The 19558-nt window shown below is 40.4% G+C and overlaps 1 protein-coding gene across 3 annotated transcripts in view; it reads left to right on the forward strand.

The window, feature by feature from the left end:
* apbb2b (amyloid beta (A4) precursor protein-binding, family B, member 2b) overlaps positions 1 to 19558 on the forward strand; it is a 63687-nt gene that overhangs the window by 30179 nt on the left and 13950 nt on the right. Inside the window, exons 1-9 of one of the 3 annotated variants that reach the window (XM_054778842.1) lie at positions 1467 to 1673; positions 8517 to 8764; positions 9324 to 9449; positions 11403 to 11474; positions 11771 to 11821; positions 14321 to 14406; positions 14690 to 14750; positions 15756 to 15902; positions 18354 to 18481. In XM_054778842.1, the coding sequence (XP_054634817.1) occupies positions 1622 to 1673; positions 8517 to 8764; positions 9324 to 9449; positions 11403 to 11474; positions 11771 to 11821; positions 14321 to 14406; positions 14690 to 14750; positions 15756 to 15902; positions 18354 to 18481 (971 nt within the window). In that variant the 5' untranslated portion in view covers positions 1467 to 1621. Of the gene's footprint in view, positions 1 to 1466; positions 1674 to 8516; positions 8765 to 9323; positions 9450 to 11402; positions 11475 to 11770; positions 11822 to 14320; positions 14407 to 14689; positions 14751 to 15755; positions 15903 to 18353; positions 18482 to 19558 lie in introns of those variants that run through there. The other 2 variants (XM_054778839.1, XM_054778841.1) reach the window with 2 other exon arrangements.

The following is a 19558-nucleotide window of genomic DNA, read 5'->3' on the forward strand; positions in this document are numbered from 1 at the left end:
AGGCAGCATTGCAACTCAATCCATCCATCCATTTTTGATGCTACTTGTCCTCCAATTAAATGTTTTGCTCAGACACAATGCATTATGTGAAAACTTTAAAATAGTTTTTTTTTTCATTTTAAACTTATTTTGTATTAAACATATTTGGTACTTGTTTGTATATATTTTTTGTATATATTTCTGTCCCTCAGTAGGGGCATAACAGAAAATAATTGAAGAACTGATCTAAGGGAACCACACAAATCTGATAAACGTCCTTGCATGTGCTCATTAAGGCCCTGTCCACACAGGAACGTTCTTGGAATTATTATTTTTTGTCGTAGCCACACTAGGGTTGAGAACGATAAATTGATGCGGCTGGATATCCGGTTTGAGAAGGAACAATTCCAATGCATCCGTGTGGATGCGATGCTGAAACAATAAAATTATTTGCTGTTTTGACCTGAAAACGTTTCCGTGTAGACAGCCTCTAAAGACAATATTGTGAATTTTATCACTTAACCTTTTAACACCTCCAGCCCCCTGTACTGGGGGCAAGCTGGGTTCTGTTTTTGTTGCTATGAAAGAACATTTTGATGGAATTGTGGCTTCTGTATTTCATGACAAGGAGACATCTGCATATAATGTGCTTCAAGTATGAGCACCATCAACTTCATTTGTTTCCTCTACATTGTTTGTGAAACCAACTAAAATACATTTCCAGATTTTTGTTTCAGTGACATTCCAAAATGATGATTGCTTCTTTTAAGAGATTTATTGTCATATGCACAGCAGTGGACACCGCAATTATATTCCTTCTTTGCTAGCTCAGAATAGAATGGTTGCAAATGTGCTGTTCATGAGTGAACGAGATTATCCGTTTTTCATTCGATCCATACGTGTAATACTGATGGAAGGGAAAGCAAAAGGAAACATATGTCCCATCCATGATTTATTGTGCTCTGGAGGCTTTGCTATAGAATGTTTTGCCATTTTTTAAACTTTATACAGTGGAAATTTAACACACAGTTGTCCATACTTGCTGTCTTCAGCCCACTCTCACGCTGACAAAGCTATGTTGTCTTCCCAGCTGTGTGTCAGATTCCTCTCGGGATGTTGCGGCTTCGAGGGTCGGTATGACAGCGCTTTCGCACTGGCGAGCCAAAACACACAAGCGAGCAAGCGCTAACATGCACGCACACATGCACTTATGCAAAGGTGTGCAAGAGGTCTGAAGACATGGACTGTAACACTCACAAGAGAAATGAAGAGCAGTTGGCACATCGAGCCACTTTTCTGCCCCTGTTTATCACGATTGTCCGACTTTAAACAGCAGCGTTTCACGGCTTCATCACGGTTCTTCCTTCCCTTCAAAATCATGAAAGATGACCTAAGCGTTGCTAGGCTAACCACGTTAGATGTCGAGAGGCAAACAGAACCACCATCTTTTGCCGTCTCTCTCCCCCTTCGTCGTGTTCTCCCTCCCTCGCCTCTCTAGTCTCCTGTCTTGCAATGCATCCCCCCTCTACCACCACCACCACCACACTCCTCCCGTCCTCTCTCCTCTCTGTCTGGGGTTGTGTGTTTGGCATCAGCTCTGTTTTTTTTTTTTTGCCGTATGAGGTAGCTGGCAAACTACAGAATGATGCTGGGGAAAGACTACATGCTGGCTATTGTCATTGTCAATTACGAGGGTAGGTGTGTGTGCATATGTGGTATGACATGTGGGCTACTTTGAACTGTGCATGTGTGTGTTCGTGTAAGTTTTATTGCCAAGGCTATTTGTGCATTTCTGTGCATGCAGTTAGTGTAAGTGTGTATTGATCTGACCCGTGTGGTAGGACTGCGTGTCTTTCCACAAGCATAATGTGTATGTATTTATTTTTTATTTCATTTTTGCGACAGAAGCTCTCCCCTCCCCCTTATACTCAACTCGGAGCACAGAGCTGCATGCTAACTGTAGCTACTCTGGCTAAATACAGTGGAACACATATTACAATGGTTATACATGCAAGTTGATAGCCTAATGTTATGACCCATATGCTCTGCACCTGGCAGAAGGTGACGGTGCAAACTTTGAATCACGATGCAGCCCTCAACCGAAGGCTGCTGGTACTCTCTGTCTGTCTCCCTCTCTCCTGAGTGTTAATGTGCCTTAACCCACATCCACTTGTCTGCTCATCTCACACCAGAACCCTTTCTGCAGACACTTGTAGTTTCGAGATGCTTTGACCTAGTTTAGCATGAGATAGACTGCAACACCCAGAAGGCTTTCCTCAGGGCATGCTCACTTTTCACTAATCCAATTGCATTTCATTGCAATGCATTGTTGGGACAGTTTCATTGATAAAGTCATTATTCACTGGTGCCTAATTCTGATTTAATGCCCCTCATGACCTCACAAAAGTGAGTGCAGCCCTCACATTTCCGCAACCATTATTATCTTCCCAAGGGTCAATACCAGAGAAAGTAAACTTGTATATACAGTACCTTAGAGTCAGACATGTACAGCTTGTATGGTAGTAAAATGTACTATGCACTGAAAATAATGCAGCACACAAACATTATTGCCTAATAGCTGGCAACACAAGTTACTACCATCGTGTCGTGTGTACAGTCAAGCACGGTGGTGGTAGCATCATGGGTTTGGCATTCCATTAGTGCTCTTGGCACTGGGTAGCTACGGTTCATTGGCATAAATTCCAACATGTACTGTGACGCTGTGAAGCAGTTCAGGATCCCCTTCCTTGAGAAACTGGGCCACATGGCAATTTTCTAACGTAACGAACTAGCGATGTCCCGATCCGCATTTTTTGGCTTCCTGTTCGATTTTTTTTTTTTTTAGCATTTTGCTAATCCGATCCGAGCCAGTGCTGATTCTTTTTTTTTTTTTTTTTTTTTAAATAATAATAAGCTTTTGTAACAAACATGAATTTGTGGAATTGAATATGGTTATTAGCTCTTCAAAGCATTAGAAATAATGCAACGAAAGTAATCTTGAGTTTACTTTTTTATTACACAGCATGACCAACCATACTGTTTGGCTTTTTTAAAACACCTCTATGTGTCAGGACACTAATCCCAATAAAAGATCCAATAAAGATAAAATTGGAAAAAAATGGCCGTGCAAAATACTTTTAGGGTAGGATTAATCATTTGACATGATTATAGATCAGTTTGTGGTGTGATTGAGAATATTAAATATTAAATCAGTTTTATTTTTCCCCAAATTCCATTTTTTACCTTCTCCACTTATTTTACCAGCATGGAGTGTGTGCTGTTTGGGTTAGTGAATAAAATGTCCATGAATGAAATGCAAAAATCCTTACATTTATTGATGCAATACATCATTGGCCCATTTTGTCCAGTAATTGAGAAATGGATGTAGCTTAGCGAACTTTTCTAATGGGATGTCAGCCTCAGCACATATTGCTACAAAATCTTCAACAAACTGTAATGTCCGTTCTTGTGATTTAAGGAAGATGTAGTCACAGATGTAATTCCAATCACGTTATTAATGAAGATATTAACACCCTTATTTTGTTTACAAATTGGACAAATGTGAGTGCTGTTATTTTGAAGGCCGGAAATGTGACGTTGATACAAGCTGGGTGCAAGAATAAGCATGCTCCTCGTCTTTTTTCACTCAGAACCTGCATGTCAACAGTGGGCAGTGTAAAATGGTCGTTACATTAAAGAAAAGTAAAAGAAAAGTAAAACTCAACACTGTGAAAATATACTCATCCAGCCTGAGTCGTGCACACATACGCACACACACACACAGCTGCACTAACCCTGGTAGCTTCCTGTCACTCTTCGTAAGAGAGGCGCGACAGCGGCGAATATCCAACGTTCAAAGTGACATTAACTTCACCGCGGGACACCGCGGACATGTCTGCACTGTGGTGTTGTGTTTTCTTCTTATTACGGGTGGCTGGAGTTGAGTGGCAACCAGCTTTGACGTTGGAGTGTGGCAGTTACGAACGTTATATGGCAACCGGATCGGCCCGATCTTGTGGCGGAAGCCGATATTATCCCATCTTCAAAATAGAGCGGAGAAATGCAAGGTGTCAAACACCCATCAGTGATGTCATCAAGGAGGAGTAGAAGAGGATTCAAGTAACAACCAAGTGCACCTCATATGAATTCCACGCCCAAGAGGATCAAGGCAGTGGTAGATAACAATGGTGCTCACACTAAATATTGACACTTTGGCCACAATGTAATGTGCATGTTCATAATGTACATGTTAACTGTGAGGTGAACTCACTTCTGGTGCCAGCTATTTGGAAAATAGTGGCTTAGTGTTTTCAGTGGATAGTAAATCTATAATGCGATGAAAGTTGTACACTGACAACTTAAAAGTATATCCAAGTGTACTTCCTACATTGTCCCTTGAGAACATATAATAAAATGCTTGCTGAAATGTGAGGGGTGGACTCTGTGAGATACCGTAAGTGTGTGCGTGTGTGCGTGCGCGCATAATCACACATCATCTGAGCGTCATTAGTTTCCATTAAGGTCATCCTTGTAATAGTCTGCAAGAGCATTGGAATAGACTTTTAGAGGAACTTCTTGCTCGAAAGCAGAGCGTGAGTAATTTAATATGACAGGCATTTCGAGGTCTTCCCTGTCATAAGTCATGGTTGTCCTTCATTTTATGAGGCAATACTCAGTACACCTGAGGGTTTTACTTCAACTGCATAATAAAGGCATGCATGGATGAGTTTGGTGCAGATGAAGCCTCCCAAACAACTTTGGGGTCAACTCAAATACAAATGATGAGCCAGCTGGATAAATGGACACAATTTTCCACGGACACACTCAAACATGTTGTTGAAAGTCATCCGAGAAGAGTAGAAGCTGTTATAGCTGTGAAAGGTGTTATGACTCCTTTCTTCTAACATTTATTGCTGTATTGACGAGAACATAAGATTGTAATTTTTTCCCTAGTAATAGATTGGATTGTTTGACTACAGATTTGTGCATGAACACCAGCAGGTTGGGCCAAAGCTTTTCTTCCTGTCACTCACACGGCAGTGACCCGGAGGGGAAAAAGTGTCTGAAAGGTCGGGCAAGTTGGCAAACAACTTATGAAGTTGATTTTAAGGTAATGATGAAACAGAGTTATCAATAAGGGTTGAGCATCGACTCTCGAGTATCAATGGGAACCGGGACTAACATTCCGATTCTCCTGGAATCGTTCAAATGTTTTTATTTCGACTCTTGGTTTCAATGCCCACTTCGCCGACCGGAAAAAACAGCCACAAACACCAACCAAGAAAAAACTGTCTTATGTGTTTATTTGTTATTTATTTGTTTATTTGTAAAAGCTGTCAATGTAAGATATCAGGAAGCTGGCAGATGTGGATGTTTGGTGTAAATAAAGGAAGGGAGCTACGGCGAGGCAAGTTTATTCATTTGCACAGTACGTCTTTGTTAGCAACAGTCAAGGGACCTTCTCAACTCACACGACACAATTCCGGCCATCAAAATAAGAGAGCGCTTTGGGCTATATCCTGTTTAATTGTGTGAACAAAGTCAGGGTGTCTTACACCGACAGGCAGCAAACAAACCTTTCAAAAGTAAACGTCTTTAGTGAAAGTGTACTCCCGTAAAAAGAAACTGCATAACATTTATATTCAAGTTGAATGGTTTGATATTTGTATACTCCCTTATTGTTTGTTGTCTGCTCTGTTGTCTACAAGTTGCAGACATTCGCCATGTATGTTTTGGAAAAAGTGCTTACCAATCAGAAAATTTTGTTTATGTTCCAACGCATTGCACGTAGTTTACGCTCTCTTTCATGGGGGAACTGTTGAGCATGACCTATAGCGGTTATGTTTGTTGGTGAGAGATTATCATCACGTTGACATCTCTGTCAGTGTCAACACAGAAGTGAGGACGTGGGTGTCCTCATAAATATTTATATACTACAGTATATCACCCAGAAGGCTTTGCGCTGTAGATGGGAACCGGAAGAGGGAGTATTGTTGTCTGAGCTGCGAGGGAGTACAAGAGTTGTGACGTTCGAGCAATAAAGAGTTGAGCTATTGTTACATGTTGCTGTTCCTGCTTTGTCTACACAAGATACAAACATAACAGTGCGTGGGGCCTGCTGGGTCACATTTGATTGGTTAGACAGTGTGAGTGTGTGTTTTGAGTGGTGCCCAGGGCCGAATTTGATTGGCGAAAATGACGATGGGCCAAAATTTAAACATAGTTGTGAGGCTGTGCATAATTTACGGGGATGGTCGAATTTGCATTAATTGTCACGATTGCAACATCACCAAATCCTGAGAGGCTTTTTATTGCAGTCTACCAGTTCTTATTTCATTAAATAAAATACAAATGTTGGCTCTGATTTTGATTTAAAAAGGGGTCTTGAAAAAGAGTGGCCATCTTATAAATAAGGCCATCTTATTTTTAGGTCAATACGGGTACCTTCATTCAAACCAACCTGACTGTGCCATGTTCCATTCTGGTTCAGCTGGGCTATACAAGATGGCTTTGAACGCAGCCTAATGTACAATCTTCACCACACGTGTCAAGAACACGTGCACCTTTTATTCAGCCTTCTAAGTGATTTCTCATGCTTTAAGAACACTAACTTAAGCGAACACACCAGTTTGTGTGCATGAGCATGTGTCTACATTTCATCGGAGCCTAGACTGACAGGGCCATCACGATGACATATCACCTGCTGTCGTGACGACGGCCCCTCTGGCTGCGTTTCATCAGCACGGTCAGCACATTAAAGACTCCCCTTGCTCTCACATGCACTCTCTCTCTCTCTCTCTCTCTCCCCAGCTTAACTTGACAGTTTACATCCACCAGTCACAACAATAGGTACACCCGCAAAATTGAATGACATCCATCAGTGTAGAAGTGCCCTGCATCATTCTGTGAGGTGTTTCTAATATTTTCATTTGCTTATTTGGCAGCATGAGAGGGACAAAAATGTTTTTAAAAAAAACAACAACACTACGGCAAATTACAACCACGGTAATCAACATACTGGTACAGTAGAACCTTGGTTAGCGTCATTAATCCATTCCCGAAGGTCCGACTCTAGCCGAAACGAGAAATAGTATAAATCCAATTAATCTGTTCCAGAAAGCCAAAAATGTTAACACAAAACAGGTTTTTTATAGTTTTACATGCAAAAAACAATTTGAAATGTATATAAACACATATAAATAATGAATGAAAAAGATAATTGAACATTTAAGGTTACGTTACCTTCATTGAAGTCGTGATTATTGACTTGACAGTTCCCAAACACATTATGTGGCAGCGAGAGCAACACGGACACCACCGTCCTATTTTGCCAAGAGTTATTTATTGAATTCAGTCGTGTTTCTCATGTCAATAACCCAAAAAAGAGCCAAAGAAAGTTGCAAGTGCCAACATTTTCACAAAGAAGGTGAGAAACTATTAAATTCAAGAAGTAACTCATGGGAAAACACGAAGGTGGTGTAGTTGATCTCGCTGCCACATTGTGTTTTTGGGAAGAGTCACTACTTCACTGAAGGTAAAAGTAACCTTAAACATGTTTTGTGTGAACATTTTAGAAAGTCAACCACTGATGATATCATGTATGTTTCGGTTCCTGTTTTCATCCAAAAAGATGCTAACAATATGGCAAGACGTGTGCCATATTGTATGCTAACTGGAAAATGTTCACAAAATTGTGACGTAAATTTTTGATGTTCACCGAAAAACACGTTAACCGAGGTTCCACAGTATTGTAAAATGAATACCTCTCTCACAGGGTCAATACTGTACTGCAGGATTTTACCGTCTTCTCAACCACTCGCATTAAGATGCTATAAAAGCAGCGATGAGTGTGTAAATGTTGTTTGCTACTTTCAGGAGGAGAAGACAAGTGAGAGCAGTAATATTGATTTAAAGTTTGCATTTCATCTCCACACCGCATATGTGTGTTTGTCATCTTGGTATACCTGATGTTTTTCCTACAAATGTGTTGCCGTCCAATAAATTAAATCAACCATCTGCTGCGTGTTGTTGCTGTGCTGTCTTTATGCTATTGGGATCTTTAAATCTCAGTGTAAATTCAGAGCCAGTACTGTCATCTGCGATGAATCAAGACAACTTTTTGGCCATCAAAAAAAACCAAAAACCAAACAACAACCAAAAAAAAAAGCAGATGGTCTTAGCTACATAGGCTGAAATGATGTCATTTCACTTTCGCTTATTTTGGCAGGTTTTACAAATGGAAAGAAATGCAGCGCTTATTACACAAGAAAGTTACAGCGCAAAGATTTTCCAGCAGTAATCTTGCTTATGTTTCCTTTCTTCTCTTATTAGCAGCACATACTGTATGAAGGACTTTTGGGAGATGTGAGGCTCCACTGTAATAAAAATAAACCAAAGTCTTGTCTCCTTTACATTGACGATTTTTTTTAACAATATGTGCTAAAGTGGGGCTTATTTGATTATTGATTTTGAAAAGTACACTGATTCACTTGCATGCACAAATTGCTTTTAACAAACGTCTTCCCCTTTCATTCCAGATATCTGGAATGAACAATCATTCCAAACGGACCCCGACCTGCCTCCTGGATGGAAGAAGATCACAGACATGGCCGGTATCTACTACTGGCACATTCCCACAGGCGCTACCCAGTGGGAGAGGCCTGCCACCCACCCTGCAGCCCCCGGAGAGACAAAGCTCCAGGCGCTGGGTGACCACACATGCGCTCAACCACCACGTAAACAGTCGCTGGGTTCTCTCAGCCCTTCCCCCACTCCTGACCAAGAGGTGAGAGACACAAACATATTATGGTTTTGCTGATGCTGTGCTGATGATAATTTTTACACATGAGTTTGTGCAACTCTACTGCCCCTGGACGCTCCGGGTGAAAATATTGCAAGACATGCACCCATACTGTCTTGCCTGTGCTGTTATTTTTCGGACAATGCTCAAAGCGCTCTATAAAACAACCGGTGTAACTTTTGGGTAATTTGGTACAGACCTTTAGAGTCTTTAGAGTGATAAGCACATGTCTGTAAAATTTGAGCAAGATTGGTAATTTGTGTAATGATTGTAAAATGTTAAGGATATCGATATTACACTGAATTTATGCTACCATGTCTTCCAAAACATTTTGGTCAAAACTCATAGGGGGCACCACAAATGTCAGTTACAGTGATGTGACAAAATTAGGACACCCGCACAGCCACAATAGTAAACATATTGTCAAACTTATACCTCTCTGACAATGTCCATCGTAATTATTTTAATGTTGTGGTCAGTAAGTGTTGATAAATAACCAGCCACTCCACTAACTGACATCTTACAGCTGTATTTGTGTGGATAGTCATGTCAGGCTGAGGTCTTCTTCAGAGGCTCCACTCGCTCAGGCAGCACTACCTCTGACAGCTCTGTGGAGCCTCTCCATGAACACACCCTGCCCACATGTGGATTTGTCAACAGCTGCTACTTTGTAAGTAACCACACACACCCCTTTTTTGCTTGTTTTCAGAGAGAAAGCATGAATGAACAGAGCATGAGAATTTGTCTTAATGACATGTGATGCGATCCATATTCCTGACAAAAAGGAACGTCCTAACAAGACAGGCGAGCAGTGAGCGAGGCAGAGAGATCTGTCAATAATCCTGTGGAGTCGTAGAGGAAGAGTGAGGTGATCAATCAATCAGTCATGCAGAATGATGGATAGACACAAAGAGGAAAGTAGATTGATGTAGAGGTGCGGCCTGTAGATAAAACACTGACGTAGATACAAAGAGTGATGTTGGCAGACAGATGGGCCAACCGTAGCCATCTGGCTTGCTTCTCAATGCTTCATCCTTGCCATTCGCGTTATCATACATTCGAAACATTTTTTGAAGCAATAAAGTATATTGACCCGAATCTAAGACGAGATGTCTGTTTCTTTAGGGAAACAATACCATCATAAAGGGATAGTTCGGATATTTTTTACATGAAGTTGTATGACATCCCCATCAGCAGTGTAGTGCATTAACTTCGTCCCATGAGCAGAGTTCTGATTGGATTTCGGTGATGAGGAGCGTAGTTCCAGTTAGTTGGTGGGGCCACTTAAGTAAAAAATTTGGCTTCTCAAAACAATATGCGTTCAAACGAGTAATACATTTGCGTCACAAAAATGCTTCCTTGAAAAAAATCACAATCGCTCGGCGTTTCTTTATCTCCCGTTGTATCACTGCGCGTCCATTGATGTGTATGTGTTCCACAGTGTTTACATCCACGTGTTTACCGGTCTTCATTCTCTGTGTACTCGTGTCATCTTAGATAGAAGGCTAAAGTCATCACACAGCAACTTAACACTCTAAAGAAAGCTAAGAAATATAAAATAATATCCCAAATATGCAATATACAAAAATAGCCCATGATGCATTTCTTCTCAGCAGAGAAGTTCATTGGCCAATGGCTTCCATGGCAGCTTATGAGCTCCCTCTGGAGCTGAGCTCATGAGCTCCCTCTGGTGGCCTGGCAGCCATGGCCATTGGCCAATGAACTGCTCTGCCGGGAAGAAATGCATTATGGGATATTATTGTTTGTATTATTGTATATTTTGGGATATTATTGTATATTTCTTAGCTACTCTTTGAGTGTTAAGTTGTTGTGTGATGATTTAAGCATTCTAAGATGTCAGACTTATATTGAGTACCAGTATATTGAGTAGTATGATGACGCCGTGAGTTCCCTCGTGATTAGCTCATGCCAAAGAAAGAGCTACCGTTTCCTCACTATCTCGCGAGCAGCACAGTGTTTAAACATTTACTAGTAGTTCGGTAGTAAAGGAGATGTCACGAGATTAGAACATAGTCATAAATTCGACGCGCCGCTGTATAAGACTATCAACATCAAAGATCATTTTACATTTTATTTGGCAGTTTTTTGCCCAGTTTTTCTCACTTTTGCATTCTGATTATTACAGCTTATACTCTATTAAGCTGCGTTATAGGGACATGATTGTCAGTGGTGTAGCGAGGGTAGTCGACTTATAGCTGCACCATTTCTTTATTGAGCCTTTTTACCCATTTGGACACAATAGTTCTTGCTATGTCCTGCAACGTAAGCATGAACAAGACAAGACTGACGGTTTGGTGTAACAAGGCACATAACGTTTGTTTGTGGAGTCACGCATCACTTTGTCACTCTGCCCCTCCCCAATGGGTATGATAGGGGAGAGCAAGGAAGCAAATGCCCCCACACCAAAAACATCCAAGCGAAAGGGGCCTTTCCCAAACGTTTCCACAAAGAAGCATAGAATTTTCTAAAATGACTGGCAATTATTACGGTATTTAGAAGGAAGTCAGGCATCTGTCACAACATGTGATTGATAGATTGATTAAATAAGGCTCGTCCCTCCTCATTTGTATGTTTGTTATTGCCTGTATTTGTCCTTGTCCAGCCTCGATCCACATCGTTACAGGGAATGTCTGATCAAGAGTGTACCCCCCAGTATCAAGACGACAAAGACAAGGTGAGTTCCTCTCCTTATTTCTCCTTTGGATCTTTAGAAATTACCAATCAAATCATCACCGACCCAAAAGTCATTGCTGATTGCCAAGTATATTTTACTAATCAAGAATCTGCAGATTCTTAACGGGAAGGTGACTGTTCAATAGGAGCAAGAAATATTTTGCAGCTAGATTTATTTTATTCTTGAGTTGCTCCTCATTGTAACAAACACCAGTGTGCAGTGAGCTAGCTGGCTAACCTTGTTCTGTCTCTCTCCCCTCGACCCGCTATATGTGCACTTTTAAACGACATTCATAGAGACAGATGTGGAGTGATTTTGGCGGAAAGATTGATAGTGAGGTGTGGAAGGCAAGTATGATGATGCATCCAGCCAGCCTATCGCCATCCCAAACTGTCAATGTGTGCAGTAATTATGCATTACATGCTACCGATTAACTGCAAAAAGCATGTTTGGCCGATGCTTTAACATCAACCAGTGCAGCATTGTGTCGTAAGCTTGTTGCACAGCATCTCATGGCTACAGCAACCCACTTAACTTGTGTCTTTCTTGTTGGTTCACTCACACTTCCTGCTGCATAGACCTGAATTTACAGTATGTGTGCACATACTACATGTGAACTTTCTTTGCTTGATGACTGAGCATGTCCTGTTGCACATAACGCACCGATGCCATTGCTCCATCCATCCAGGGCACTGTGTTAGGCACTTGGGATGAGTGTTTAATGGTTTGTGACAGCTTTGTGTCCTTTCAGCTCCTCTCCCACATGCATACATCCATGTCCGTTTTGAAGAGGGAATTACATTAAAGTGGCTCAGAGCCTAGTTAGCTTAACTGAAAAACAAGTGCAAAAAAGTTTATTTTAGTGGACACCATGGTCCAATTAATCAATGGGTGTACCATCCACTGAAACAAATAAAGGCCCTTTCAAAATCATTATACCAGTGTGTAACTTGACAAGATGAAAAACACAGAGTGCAAGAATCACAAATGTATTTAAGTCATCTTTCCTTCAGAATTCACAGCAATTTTTAAACAGTGCTTTTGTTTTCATCTCTCGTGTTGTCACCAAGTAGTACATGAAGGAGGAACTTTTGGTCAAAATCTGGGCTTTATTCGTTAGTCCCGGGGTTCTTAACTCGAGACACACATTTTCCCATGGTCATTCAGTCATGACCCACTTTTATTGAAGTCAAACTAAGTCTTTTTTTTGTGCAAAAGTGCATTGTGGAGCACATTAATAAAGAAATTATAAACATGACAATGGCATGCATGAAAATAATGCATAAAGTCAAATTAAATATTATAAGATACATATAATAATACTGTATATAAGTCATGATAAAATTTTATTTCACTTATATCTGTGCATTTAGTATATACTATACAGAGACACAAATGCCTAAAATAACAAGTCAGACATCAGCTGTATATTAATTATTTGATGCAATTGTTGATATCTGTCCATGGCCCACTCAGAACGGGTTCAGAACACACTTTTAGGTCCCAAACCACCAGTTGAGACTGACATTAACCAACCCATGAGGACTGGATTGAACAGTTTAGAGAAAAGCTGTCTCGGGAGAACAGGGCAGCCAGAAGCCAATCAGACTGAACTACAGTATGTCATCCTACTGTGAATGATGATACATGTAATATGCAAGTGTCAGTGCACGAGGCAGGATTGGAACCGCACATTAAGTGCTTTATGCACACTAGAAACCTTGCAATGCTACCTACCTTGGTGTTTCCAGCGTCAGTGATCTGTCGCTGTTTTTTTCCATCGGAGTTGAACAGCTGCCGCCGTATTAATGTCCAAGCAGAACCTGTAGTAAGATTTGTCCAATCAATAAACGTAGATGTTCAGACTTGTCTATATCCTTAATCACAGAGCACCTCTATTTACACTCTTTACTTTGGTTAAGTGGGTGTCTCGCGTCATCAATAATGGTAGTGCGGCGACCAACTCCACTTCATAACGCCTCTCATACGCAAAGGAGGTCAGTGTTTTGATATTTAGCGAGTAGGAGTGCACATTAAAAGTAAAAAACAACAAGTGTATAACTATCAAAGGACAGCTGGACAGCCCTGACGTAAATAGACAAAAACAAGTAGATAAGACAAAAACAGCGAGCCGGCATTGCTCAACTACAAGCTGGAACTATTAGTAGTGGGTAATGACATTGGCACTCTGCACAGGGGACTGTGGTTTGAATCCTAGTCAGGGTAAATGGCAACTTATGTTAATATATGTTATTATCATTTTTTTTTTTCAACAATACTGGCCCTCAGTGTCTGCCAAGAAAAATTCTGGCTGGTCAAGTCCCCACTGAAGCCCAGGTACCAAATGCACCGCCTGCCACTGTTGCGCTGTGCGTGTGATGAATTTGCTCTGTTTTTTATTGCACATGACCATAGAAACAAAAACACTTCATTTTATTTCCAGACAAGATTCAAAAGTAATTATATTCTCTGTGTTCTCTTTATTTGTAAGCTGCAATGTTGTGCAATACATCAAATGATTGATTTATTTTTTGTAAAAAAAAAAAAAAACAAAGGCTTGGTTGTCCTCTATTTATTTTAAAGAGATACATTCTAATAAAAAATATGCTCCCTTTGTCTAATGTTACATAGCCCGACGAACATAAAAATCCGCAAACAGTAGGTGCTAACTTCATCTCCTAGTCTATGCGGTCGATGTGTGCAGTTGTTCTAATTAAGCATACTGATGGAAGCCACTGACCTTGCCACACAATATTAGAGGTTCCATGTGTGAAAGGGGCTTTAAGGTCTTAAGTGTGTTGGTTGTTTTCCTGCATTCTGACTACTATATTGCTTACATGCACCAGGACTTGCAGGCTGCCACGGTGAACCCTGACCCCAGTTTAAAGGAGTTTGAGGGTGCAACACTGCGCTACGCGTCACTGAAGTTAAGGTAAAATAACATATGACTGTCATAGTTTCTGTAGCTCTTCCTACTTAATTACCTGACGCTCTATCTGCCTGTGTTTAGTTTTTCCAATCTGATGTTTAATCAATGGTAAATAACTTCCGACAATGCAGGAAATTTGCTCTCCCAATCAGGAAATGGTTGTCTGTTAGTGTAATGACTGCTCTGGCAGAATGCAGCTAATGGTTGCAACAGCAATACCTCACTGCTAATCTCGTAACAGCGTTGTTACTGTGTATTCCACATCTGTTTTTAATGTGCATTTCAGAAACCGTCCGGCTTTGGAAGAAGATGACTCCAGCAGTGCCAATAGTGATCCACAGTCAAAGGTAAACCTAATCTAATGAATACCTCAAAATGTGGCTTTTTTAAAAAAAAAATAATAATAATAATTTGAAAATAAGGTGCCTGCAGCTGTCTGCAGTTGAGGAATCAGAGAGTTATGCAACAGCACCCCTCAGCGATAAGAAGGAGCAGTGCAGCTACTTGCACCTTAAGATTCAGTTTACAATTGGTGTGTTTTTGTTTAAGTTCCTTTTTCTCTATAATAATGTTATAAACTACACATATAACAAGTAGTACATGATTCAATATAAACAACGTAGAGCAACACAATTATCAAATGTTTTCATTTTTGATGTTAGGGCTGCCACTTGTTTCCGGGTGGATTTGATAGGGGTCAGTCATAGCTACACCAGACATAGACCACTGAAATATTGACTACACTATGACATTAAAGTCTGCAGCATCAGAAAACCATCCAGAAACACAGTAAGGGAGTTAGTTCAATAATAAGCACTATAAAGATTACGAAAGTACAAACCTGTATAACCAACAATGCATACTCAAAATAAAGAAAAACACTACCTGTTGATTATGGTGCAACACTGCCTCACTTACCCCTCATGCAGAGTGAGTGAACACTGAGTGTGCTGTATTACAGCTCAGGCATTATTATCTTATCTAAAGTAGTTAAGGTAGCTGTTGTTTCCATGGACTGTGGATGTGCATTTCAAGCCGATATGCACATATTGTGTGTGTGTGCGTGTGCGTGCGTGTGTGTGTGTGTGTGTTATGTGTGAGTGATGTGATGAACACTCAACAGACTTAACCTCACAGAGGTGACAAACATCCATGCATAGAAAATGTGGAGAGCACCATGCGTTCCAAAAATAACACACATTGCTCTACTTTTTAAACTGGGTCAACCACAGTGCTTACTTGCGCGCAGTTCATATGCTACATCTGTTACTTTTGCCTTCTTATTATGTACTCAACGCAATATTGGTCAGTAATTGCTTAGATGAAGTTTTTTGCCCTTGTGTGTCTTTCAGTGTTTTGCAGTGCGCTCTCTGGGATGGGTGGAGATGGCCGAGGAAGACTTGGCACCGGGGAAAAGCAGTGTGGCTGTAAACAACTGCATCCGGCAGCTGTCCTACTGCAAGAACGACATTCGAGACACAGTCGGCATCTGGGGCGAGGTGAGAGAGCACCAATAGTTGATTTGTGGAAGCGGAAACAGCTTTTAAATTCTCTGACTTTAGCTGCAGTATCGCTTAATTTGAAGTCGTGCCTTACTCGTGTCCAATCAAGGTAATCCACTCCAAGTCCATGCTAAGTTTAATAAAAACTAAGATTTTTTATTCCACAGTGTCACAAAATCCACAAATAGTTGACGAGACAATACACGAGATTGGGTCTACGAGAACGAGACAAGAGTTTGACATTACTTTTAAGAAAAGTACAATGAAATATCTAAAAAAAATATGCCAATATATTGCAATTTACTAATTTAATTTCTACTATGTTACACTTTTCTGTACTATGTATGATAGCCGTCGCCTCCACCCATCGATACATAGGGACTGTAGGACTGACAAAAGGGATCACTCCATTCATGCCGTTGTTCTATGCACACGCGCAACAAGGTGCTGGAACCAATGGACAGAGTGAATCCTCTTCCTGCCTTTTTGGAGGCGGGAGACGAGGAAAACAGTCGTGCAGGCACATATATATTATATATTATATATTATATATTAAGGCCGGCAAAATTATCCAGTTCATTTTCATTTACTGTAGGATTAATTCATGAATGAATTATCGTCCCAGCCATTTTTTGTCTTAACAAGAAATCTTGTCATGTTTTAATCTTGTGACACCCCTATTTGTCACCCCTATTTTATTATTTTTTTATTTTGTGATCATTTATTTAGTGTATTCCCACACAAGTAATGGAACACCTGTCTAGTACATTTAACAACACAAGCTACAAACTTCTTATATTCAGAACAAGAAGCCGACTAATTGACTGGTTACTAATCCAGCAAGGTCAACGTTCTTGCCATATTGACCCAAATATAAGTTGTTGTTTTTTTGTTGTTGTGTTGTCTTATATTCAGGGTCTAGAGCAGGGGTGTCCAAAGTGCGGCGAGGGGGCCATTTGAGACCTGTATCTGTTTTTTCATTGGCCTGCGGCACATTCTAAAAATATAATTTAACAAGAAAACTGAAAAAAACAGCAAAAATTTGATAATCTGCAGTAACTTTACTCGAATAAAATCTAAATATTAGAAAAAAAGTATGTACTCTAACGAGAAAAAGTCGTAATTTTACAAGAATAACGTTGTAATATTATGAGAAGAAATAACGTCATTTTTGTAGCATAGGGTTGAAATATGAAAGAAAAAACTATATATTTTTTTAAAGTTGGAATACTATGAGAAACAAACAAAACAAATCAATTTTGTAATTTTTGGAAAATTTGTTTGGGAAAAAAGTTATAGGAATAAGGTCAAAATATTATGGTAATAAAGTCATAATATTACAAGAACAAAATTTACACGAAGGAAGTTGAAATATTTGTAAAAATAAAAACAAACAACAAAAATGTGAAAAAAAAGAGCAGAGTTATGTAAGTTGATAATAATATGCGTTTTCACAAAGCTGAGATGCTTTTCCCAACAAATTAGACATCATTTTAAGAGCAATTATTTTGTCTACCTCAATGAAATTGAACAGTTTAGGCGTTGAACATTATAAGTTTATTATGGGACTGATTTCATAAGTGTTCAATATGTGCACCGCCTGGGACACGGCTGCACAGTCTTGGGGTGCAATCATATCCCAAGACGCAAAATGACTTCTCTTTGGGAGTGAACGGCATGGCTCAACCTGAAAATAAAACAATAAATGTTGATCTGGTTCTTTACATTCTGTGAAAATTTGAGTTTATTTCAACAAGAATTGCCAAAATGATTGGCCTGCGAAATGATGTCAAATTTTTTGGGACACCCTGCATATAACTTCTTGCTTTACAAAATATAATACAATAGTGGCCCTTGGATCCTTGCATTTTTCACTATGTGGCCCTTGTTGGAAAAAGTTTGGACACCCCTGGTGCCACCTGTGGTGCCACCAAAGACTTCTCCCCAAGTGAGTCAGAGCTTTTCTCTCTGTCACTGAGACCTACACACCAGTGTGAGCTACACTGTAGGTGCAATACAGAGACCCACTGGAAAAAACTGGCTCAAAGGTTGGGCAAGGTAGCAAACAGCAGAGGAGGAGTGATGGTACTTTTTAAGATAGTAGATCCCCCACGATTCTACTAATAACAACAAAAAAAAAACACGACTAATGGACGCGCCTATAAAAATGCCTATTTTTTTGACACTCTAAGCCTCATACTGTGCCTCACACACTTACTAAGCATATTTTAAATTGTAACTGTACAGGGACTCACCACTAACGAATGACAAGGAAAGATGATTGATAGAAGATATGCTAGGAGTCACGGCCTACCCTTTAGCCTGGTTGTCAGGCTACTATGACAATTGCGCTGTATGTGCAGTATATCCAATCCATATTTATATTTTGAATTTATATCTACATAAATGCTCTGTATACTTACTAAATGTGTGTATTCATGTGTTTAGGGTAAGGACATGTACCTGTTGCTGGAGAACAATATGTTAAACCTGGTGGACCCAATGGACCGCAGCGTTCTTCACTCTCAGCCAATTGCCAGTATCCGGGTCTGGGGTGTTGGCCGAGACAATGGCAGGTTGGTTATAGTGTCAATGTTTTCACCATAACGTAATATCGAACATCAAATTTTGGGTGTAATTTACTTTTTAGTATTTAAAGCAAGGGTTCCCAACCCATCGATTGTGAGCTACTACTCGATCTTTGGGACTTTGCCCGTCGACTGGCCGACTCGCTAGCAAAAAGGTCGAGCGAGAGAGGAAGGGGGTGACAGAGCGCTTCAGCGAGGTGCAGTAATTATTGCACGTTAATAGGGCTCAAAGTCTGCCTTCGCTACCTCAAAGTTAAGGCACAAATGTAACTCCATAGACGTGCACCTTCAAAAAAATCTTTCAGCTGCAATGACGCGACTCGTTAAGGGCTGACTGTTGTAGCGCATTGACCAGCCCCTCTCTCCTCAATCTGCATCGCTCGTCCACTACACTGAGCCAACAAGCCAAATAGTTGTGGTTTGCTCATGAAGCGGATGCCACAAGCCCAAACCCGACCAAGAGCCTCAAAAGTAGGAGTGTAGGGGTTCCCTGATCAATGATGCAGCTCCTACACATACACACAAGCTAAAAGGTCACGGTTGAGGCAAATGATATGTCAACAGGCAGAGACTTGGAGAGCGTTTAATAAATGACAGAGGGATTCTAATAGAAGATTCATTCTTTTTAGTTACCAAGAAACACTCCACAGACCAGTTGCCCTTGACTCATCTCTGCTTTGTTCATCACTGTGTGGATGATCAAAGATCTCCTTAATGTAGGAAGGTGAAGGAGAATCTCACAGCAAACTAACCTTGCAGTCAATTCTGGATACGCCGTCCACCTGACACTTTAGTGATGAGTAGCATGACCAGTAGAGGGTGCTGTGTGCCACAGAGAGAGACTGCATACTGTGCATACTGTACCATGTTTCCACATAGCAGCACAGTACAGTTCAGTTCAGTCAGTCTGCCAATTAATTTAACAAGAAGAATGTGATGATGGAAACAAAGGAAAACAATGGAAAACATGGACACATGCAACGTTTTGTGTTATTTCTTATTGACTTCTGGCTGTTTATAACAAGCAATGAAATGAAAACGCACTGTACATTACATCTATTAATT

The sequence above is a fragment of the Dunckerocampus dactyliophorus genome, chromosome 6, assembly GCF_027744805.1.
Source record: "Dunckerocampus dactyliophorus isolate RoL2022-P2 chromosome 6, RoL_Ddac_1.1, whole genome shotgun sequence".
NCBI lineage: Eukaryota > Metazoa > Chordata > Actinopteri > Syngnathiformes > Syngnathidae > Dunckerocampus > Dunckerocampus dactyliophorus.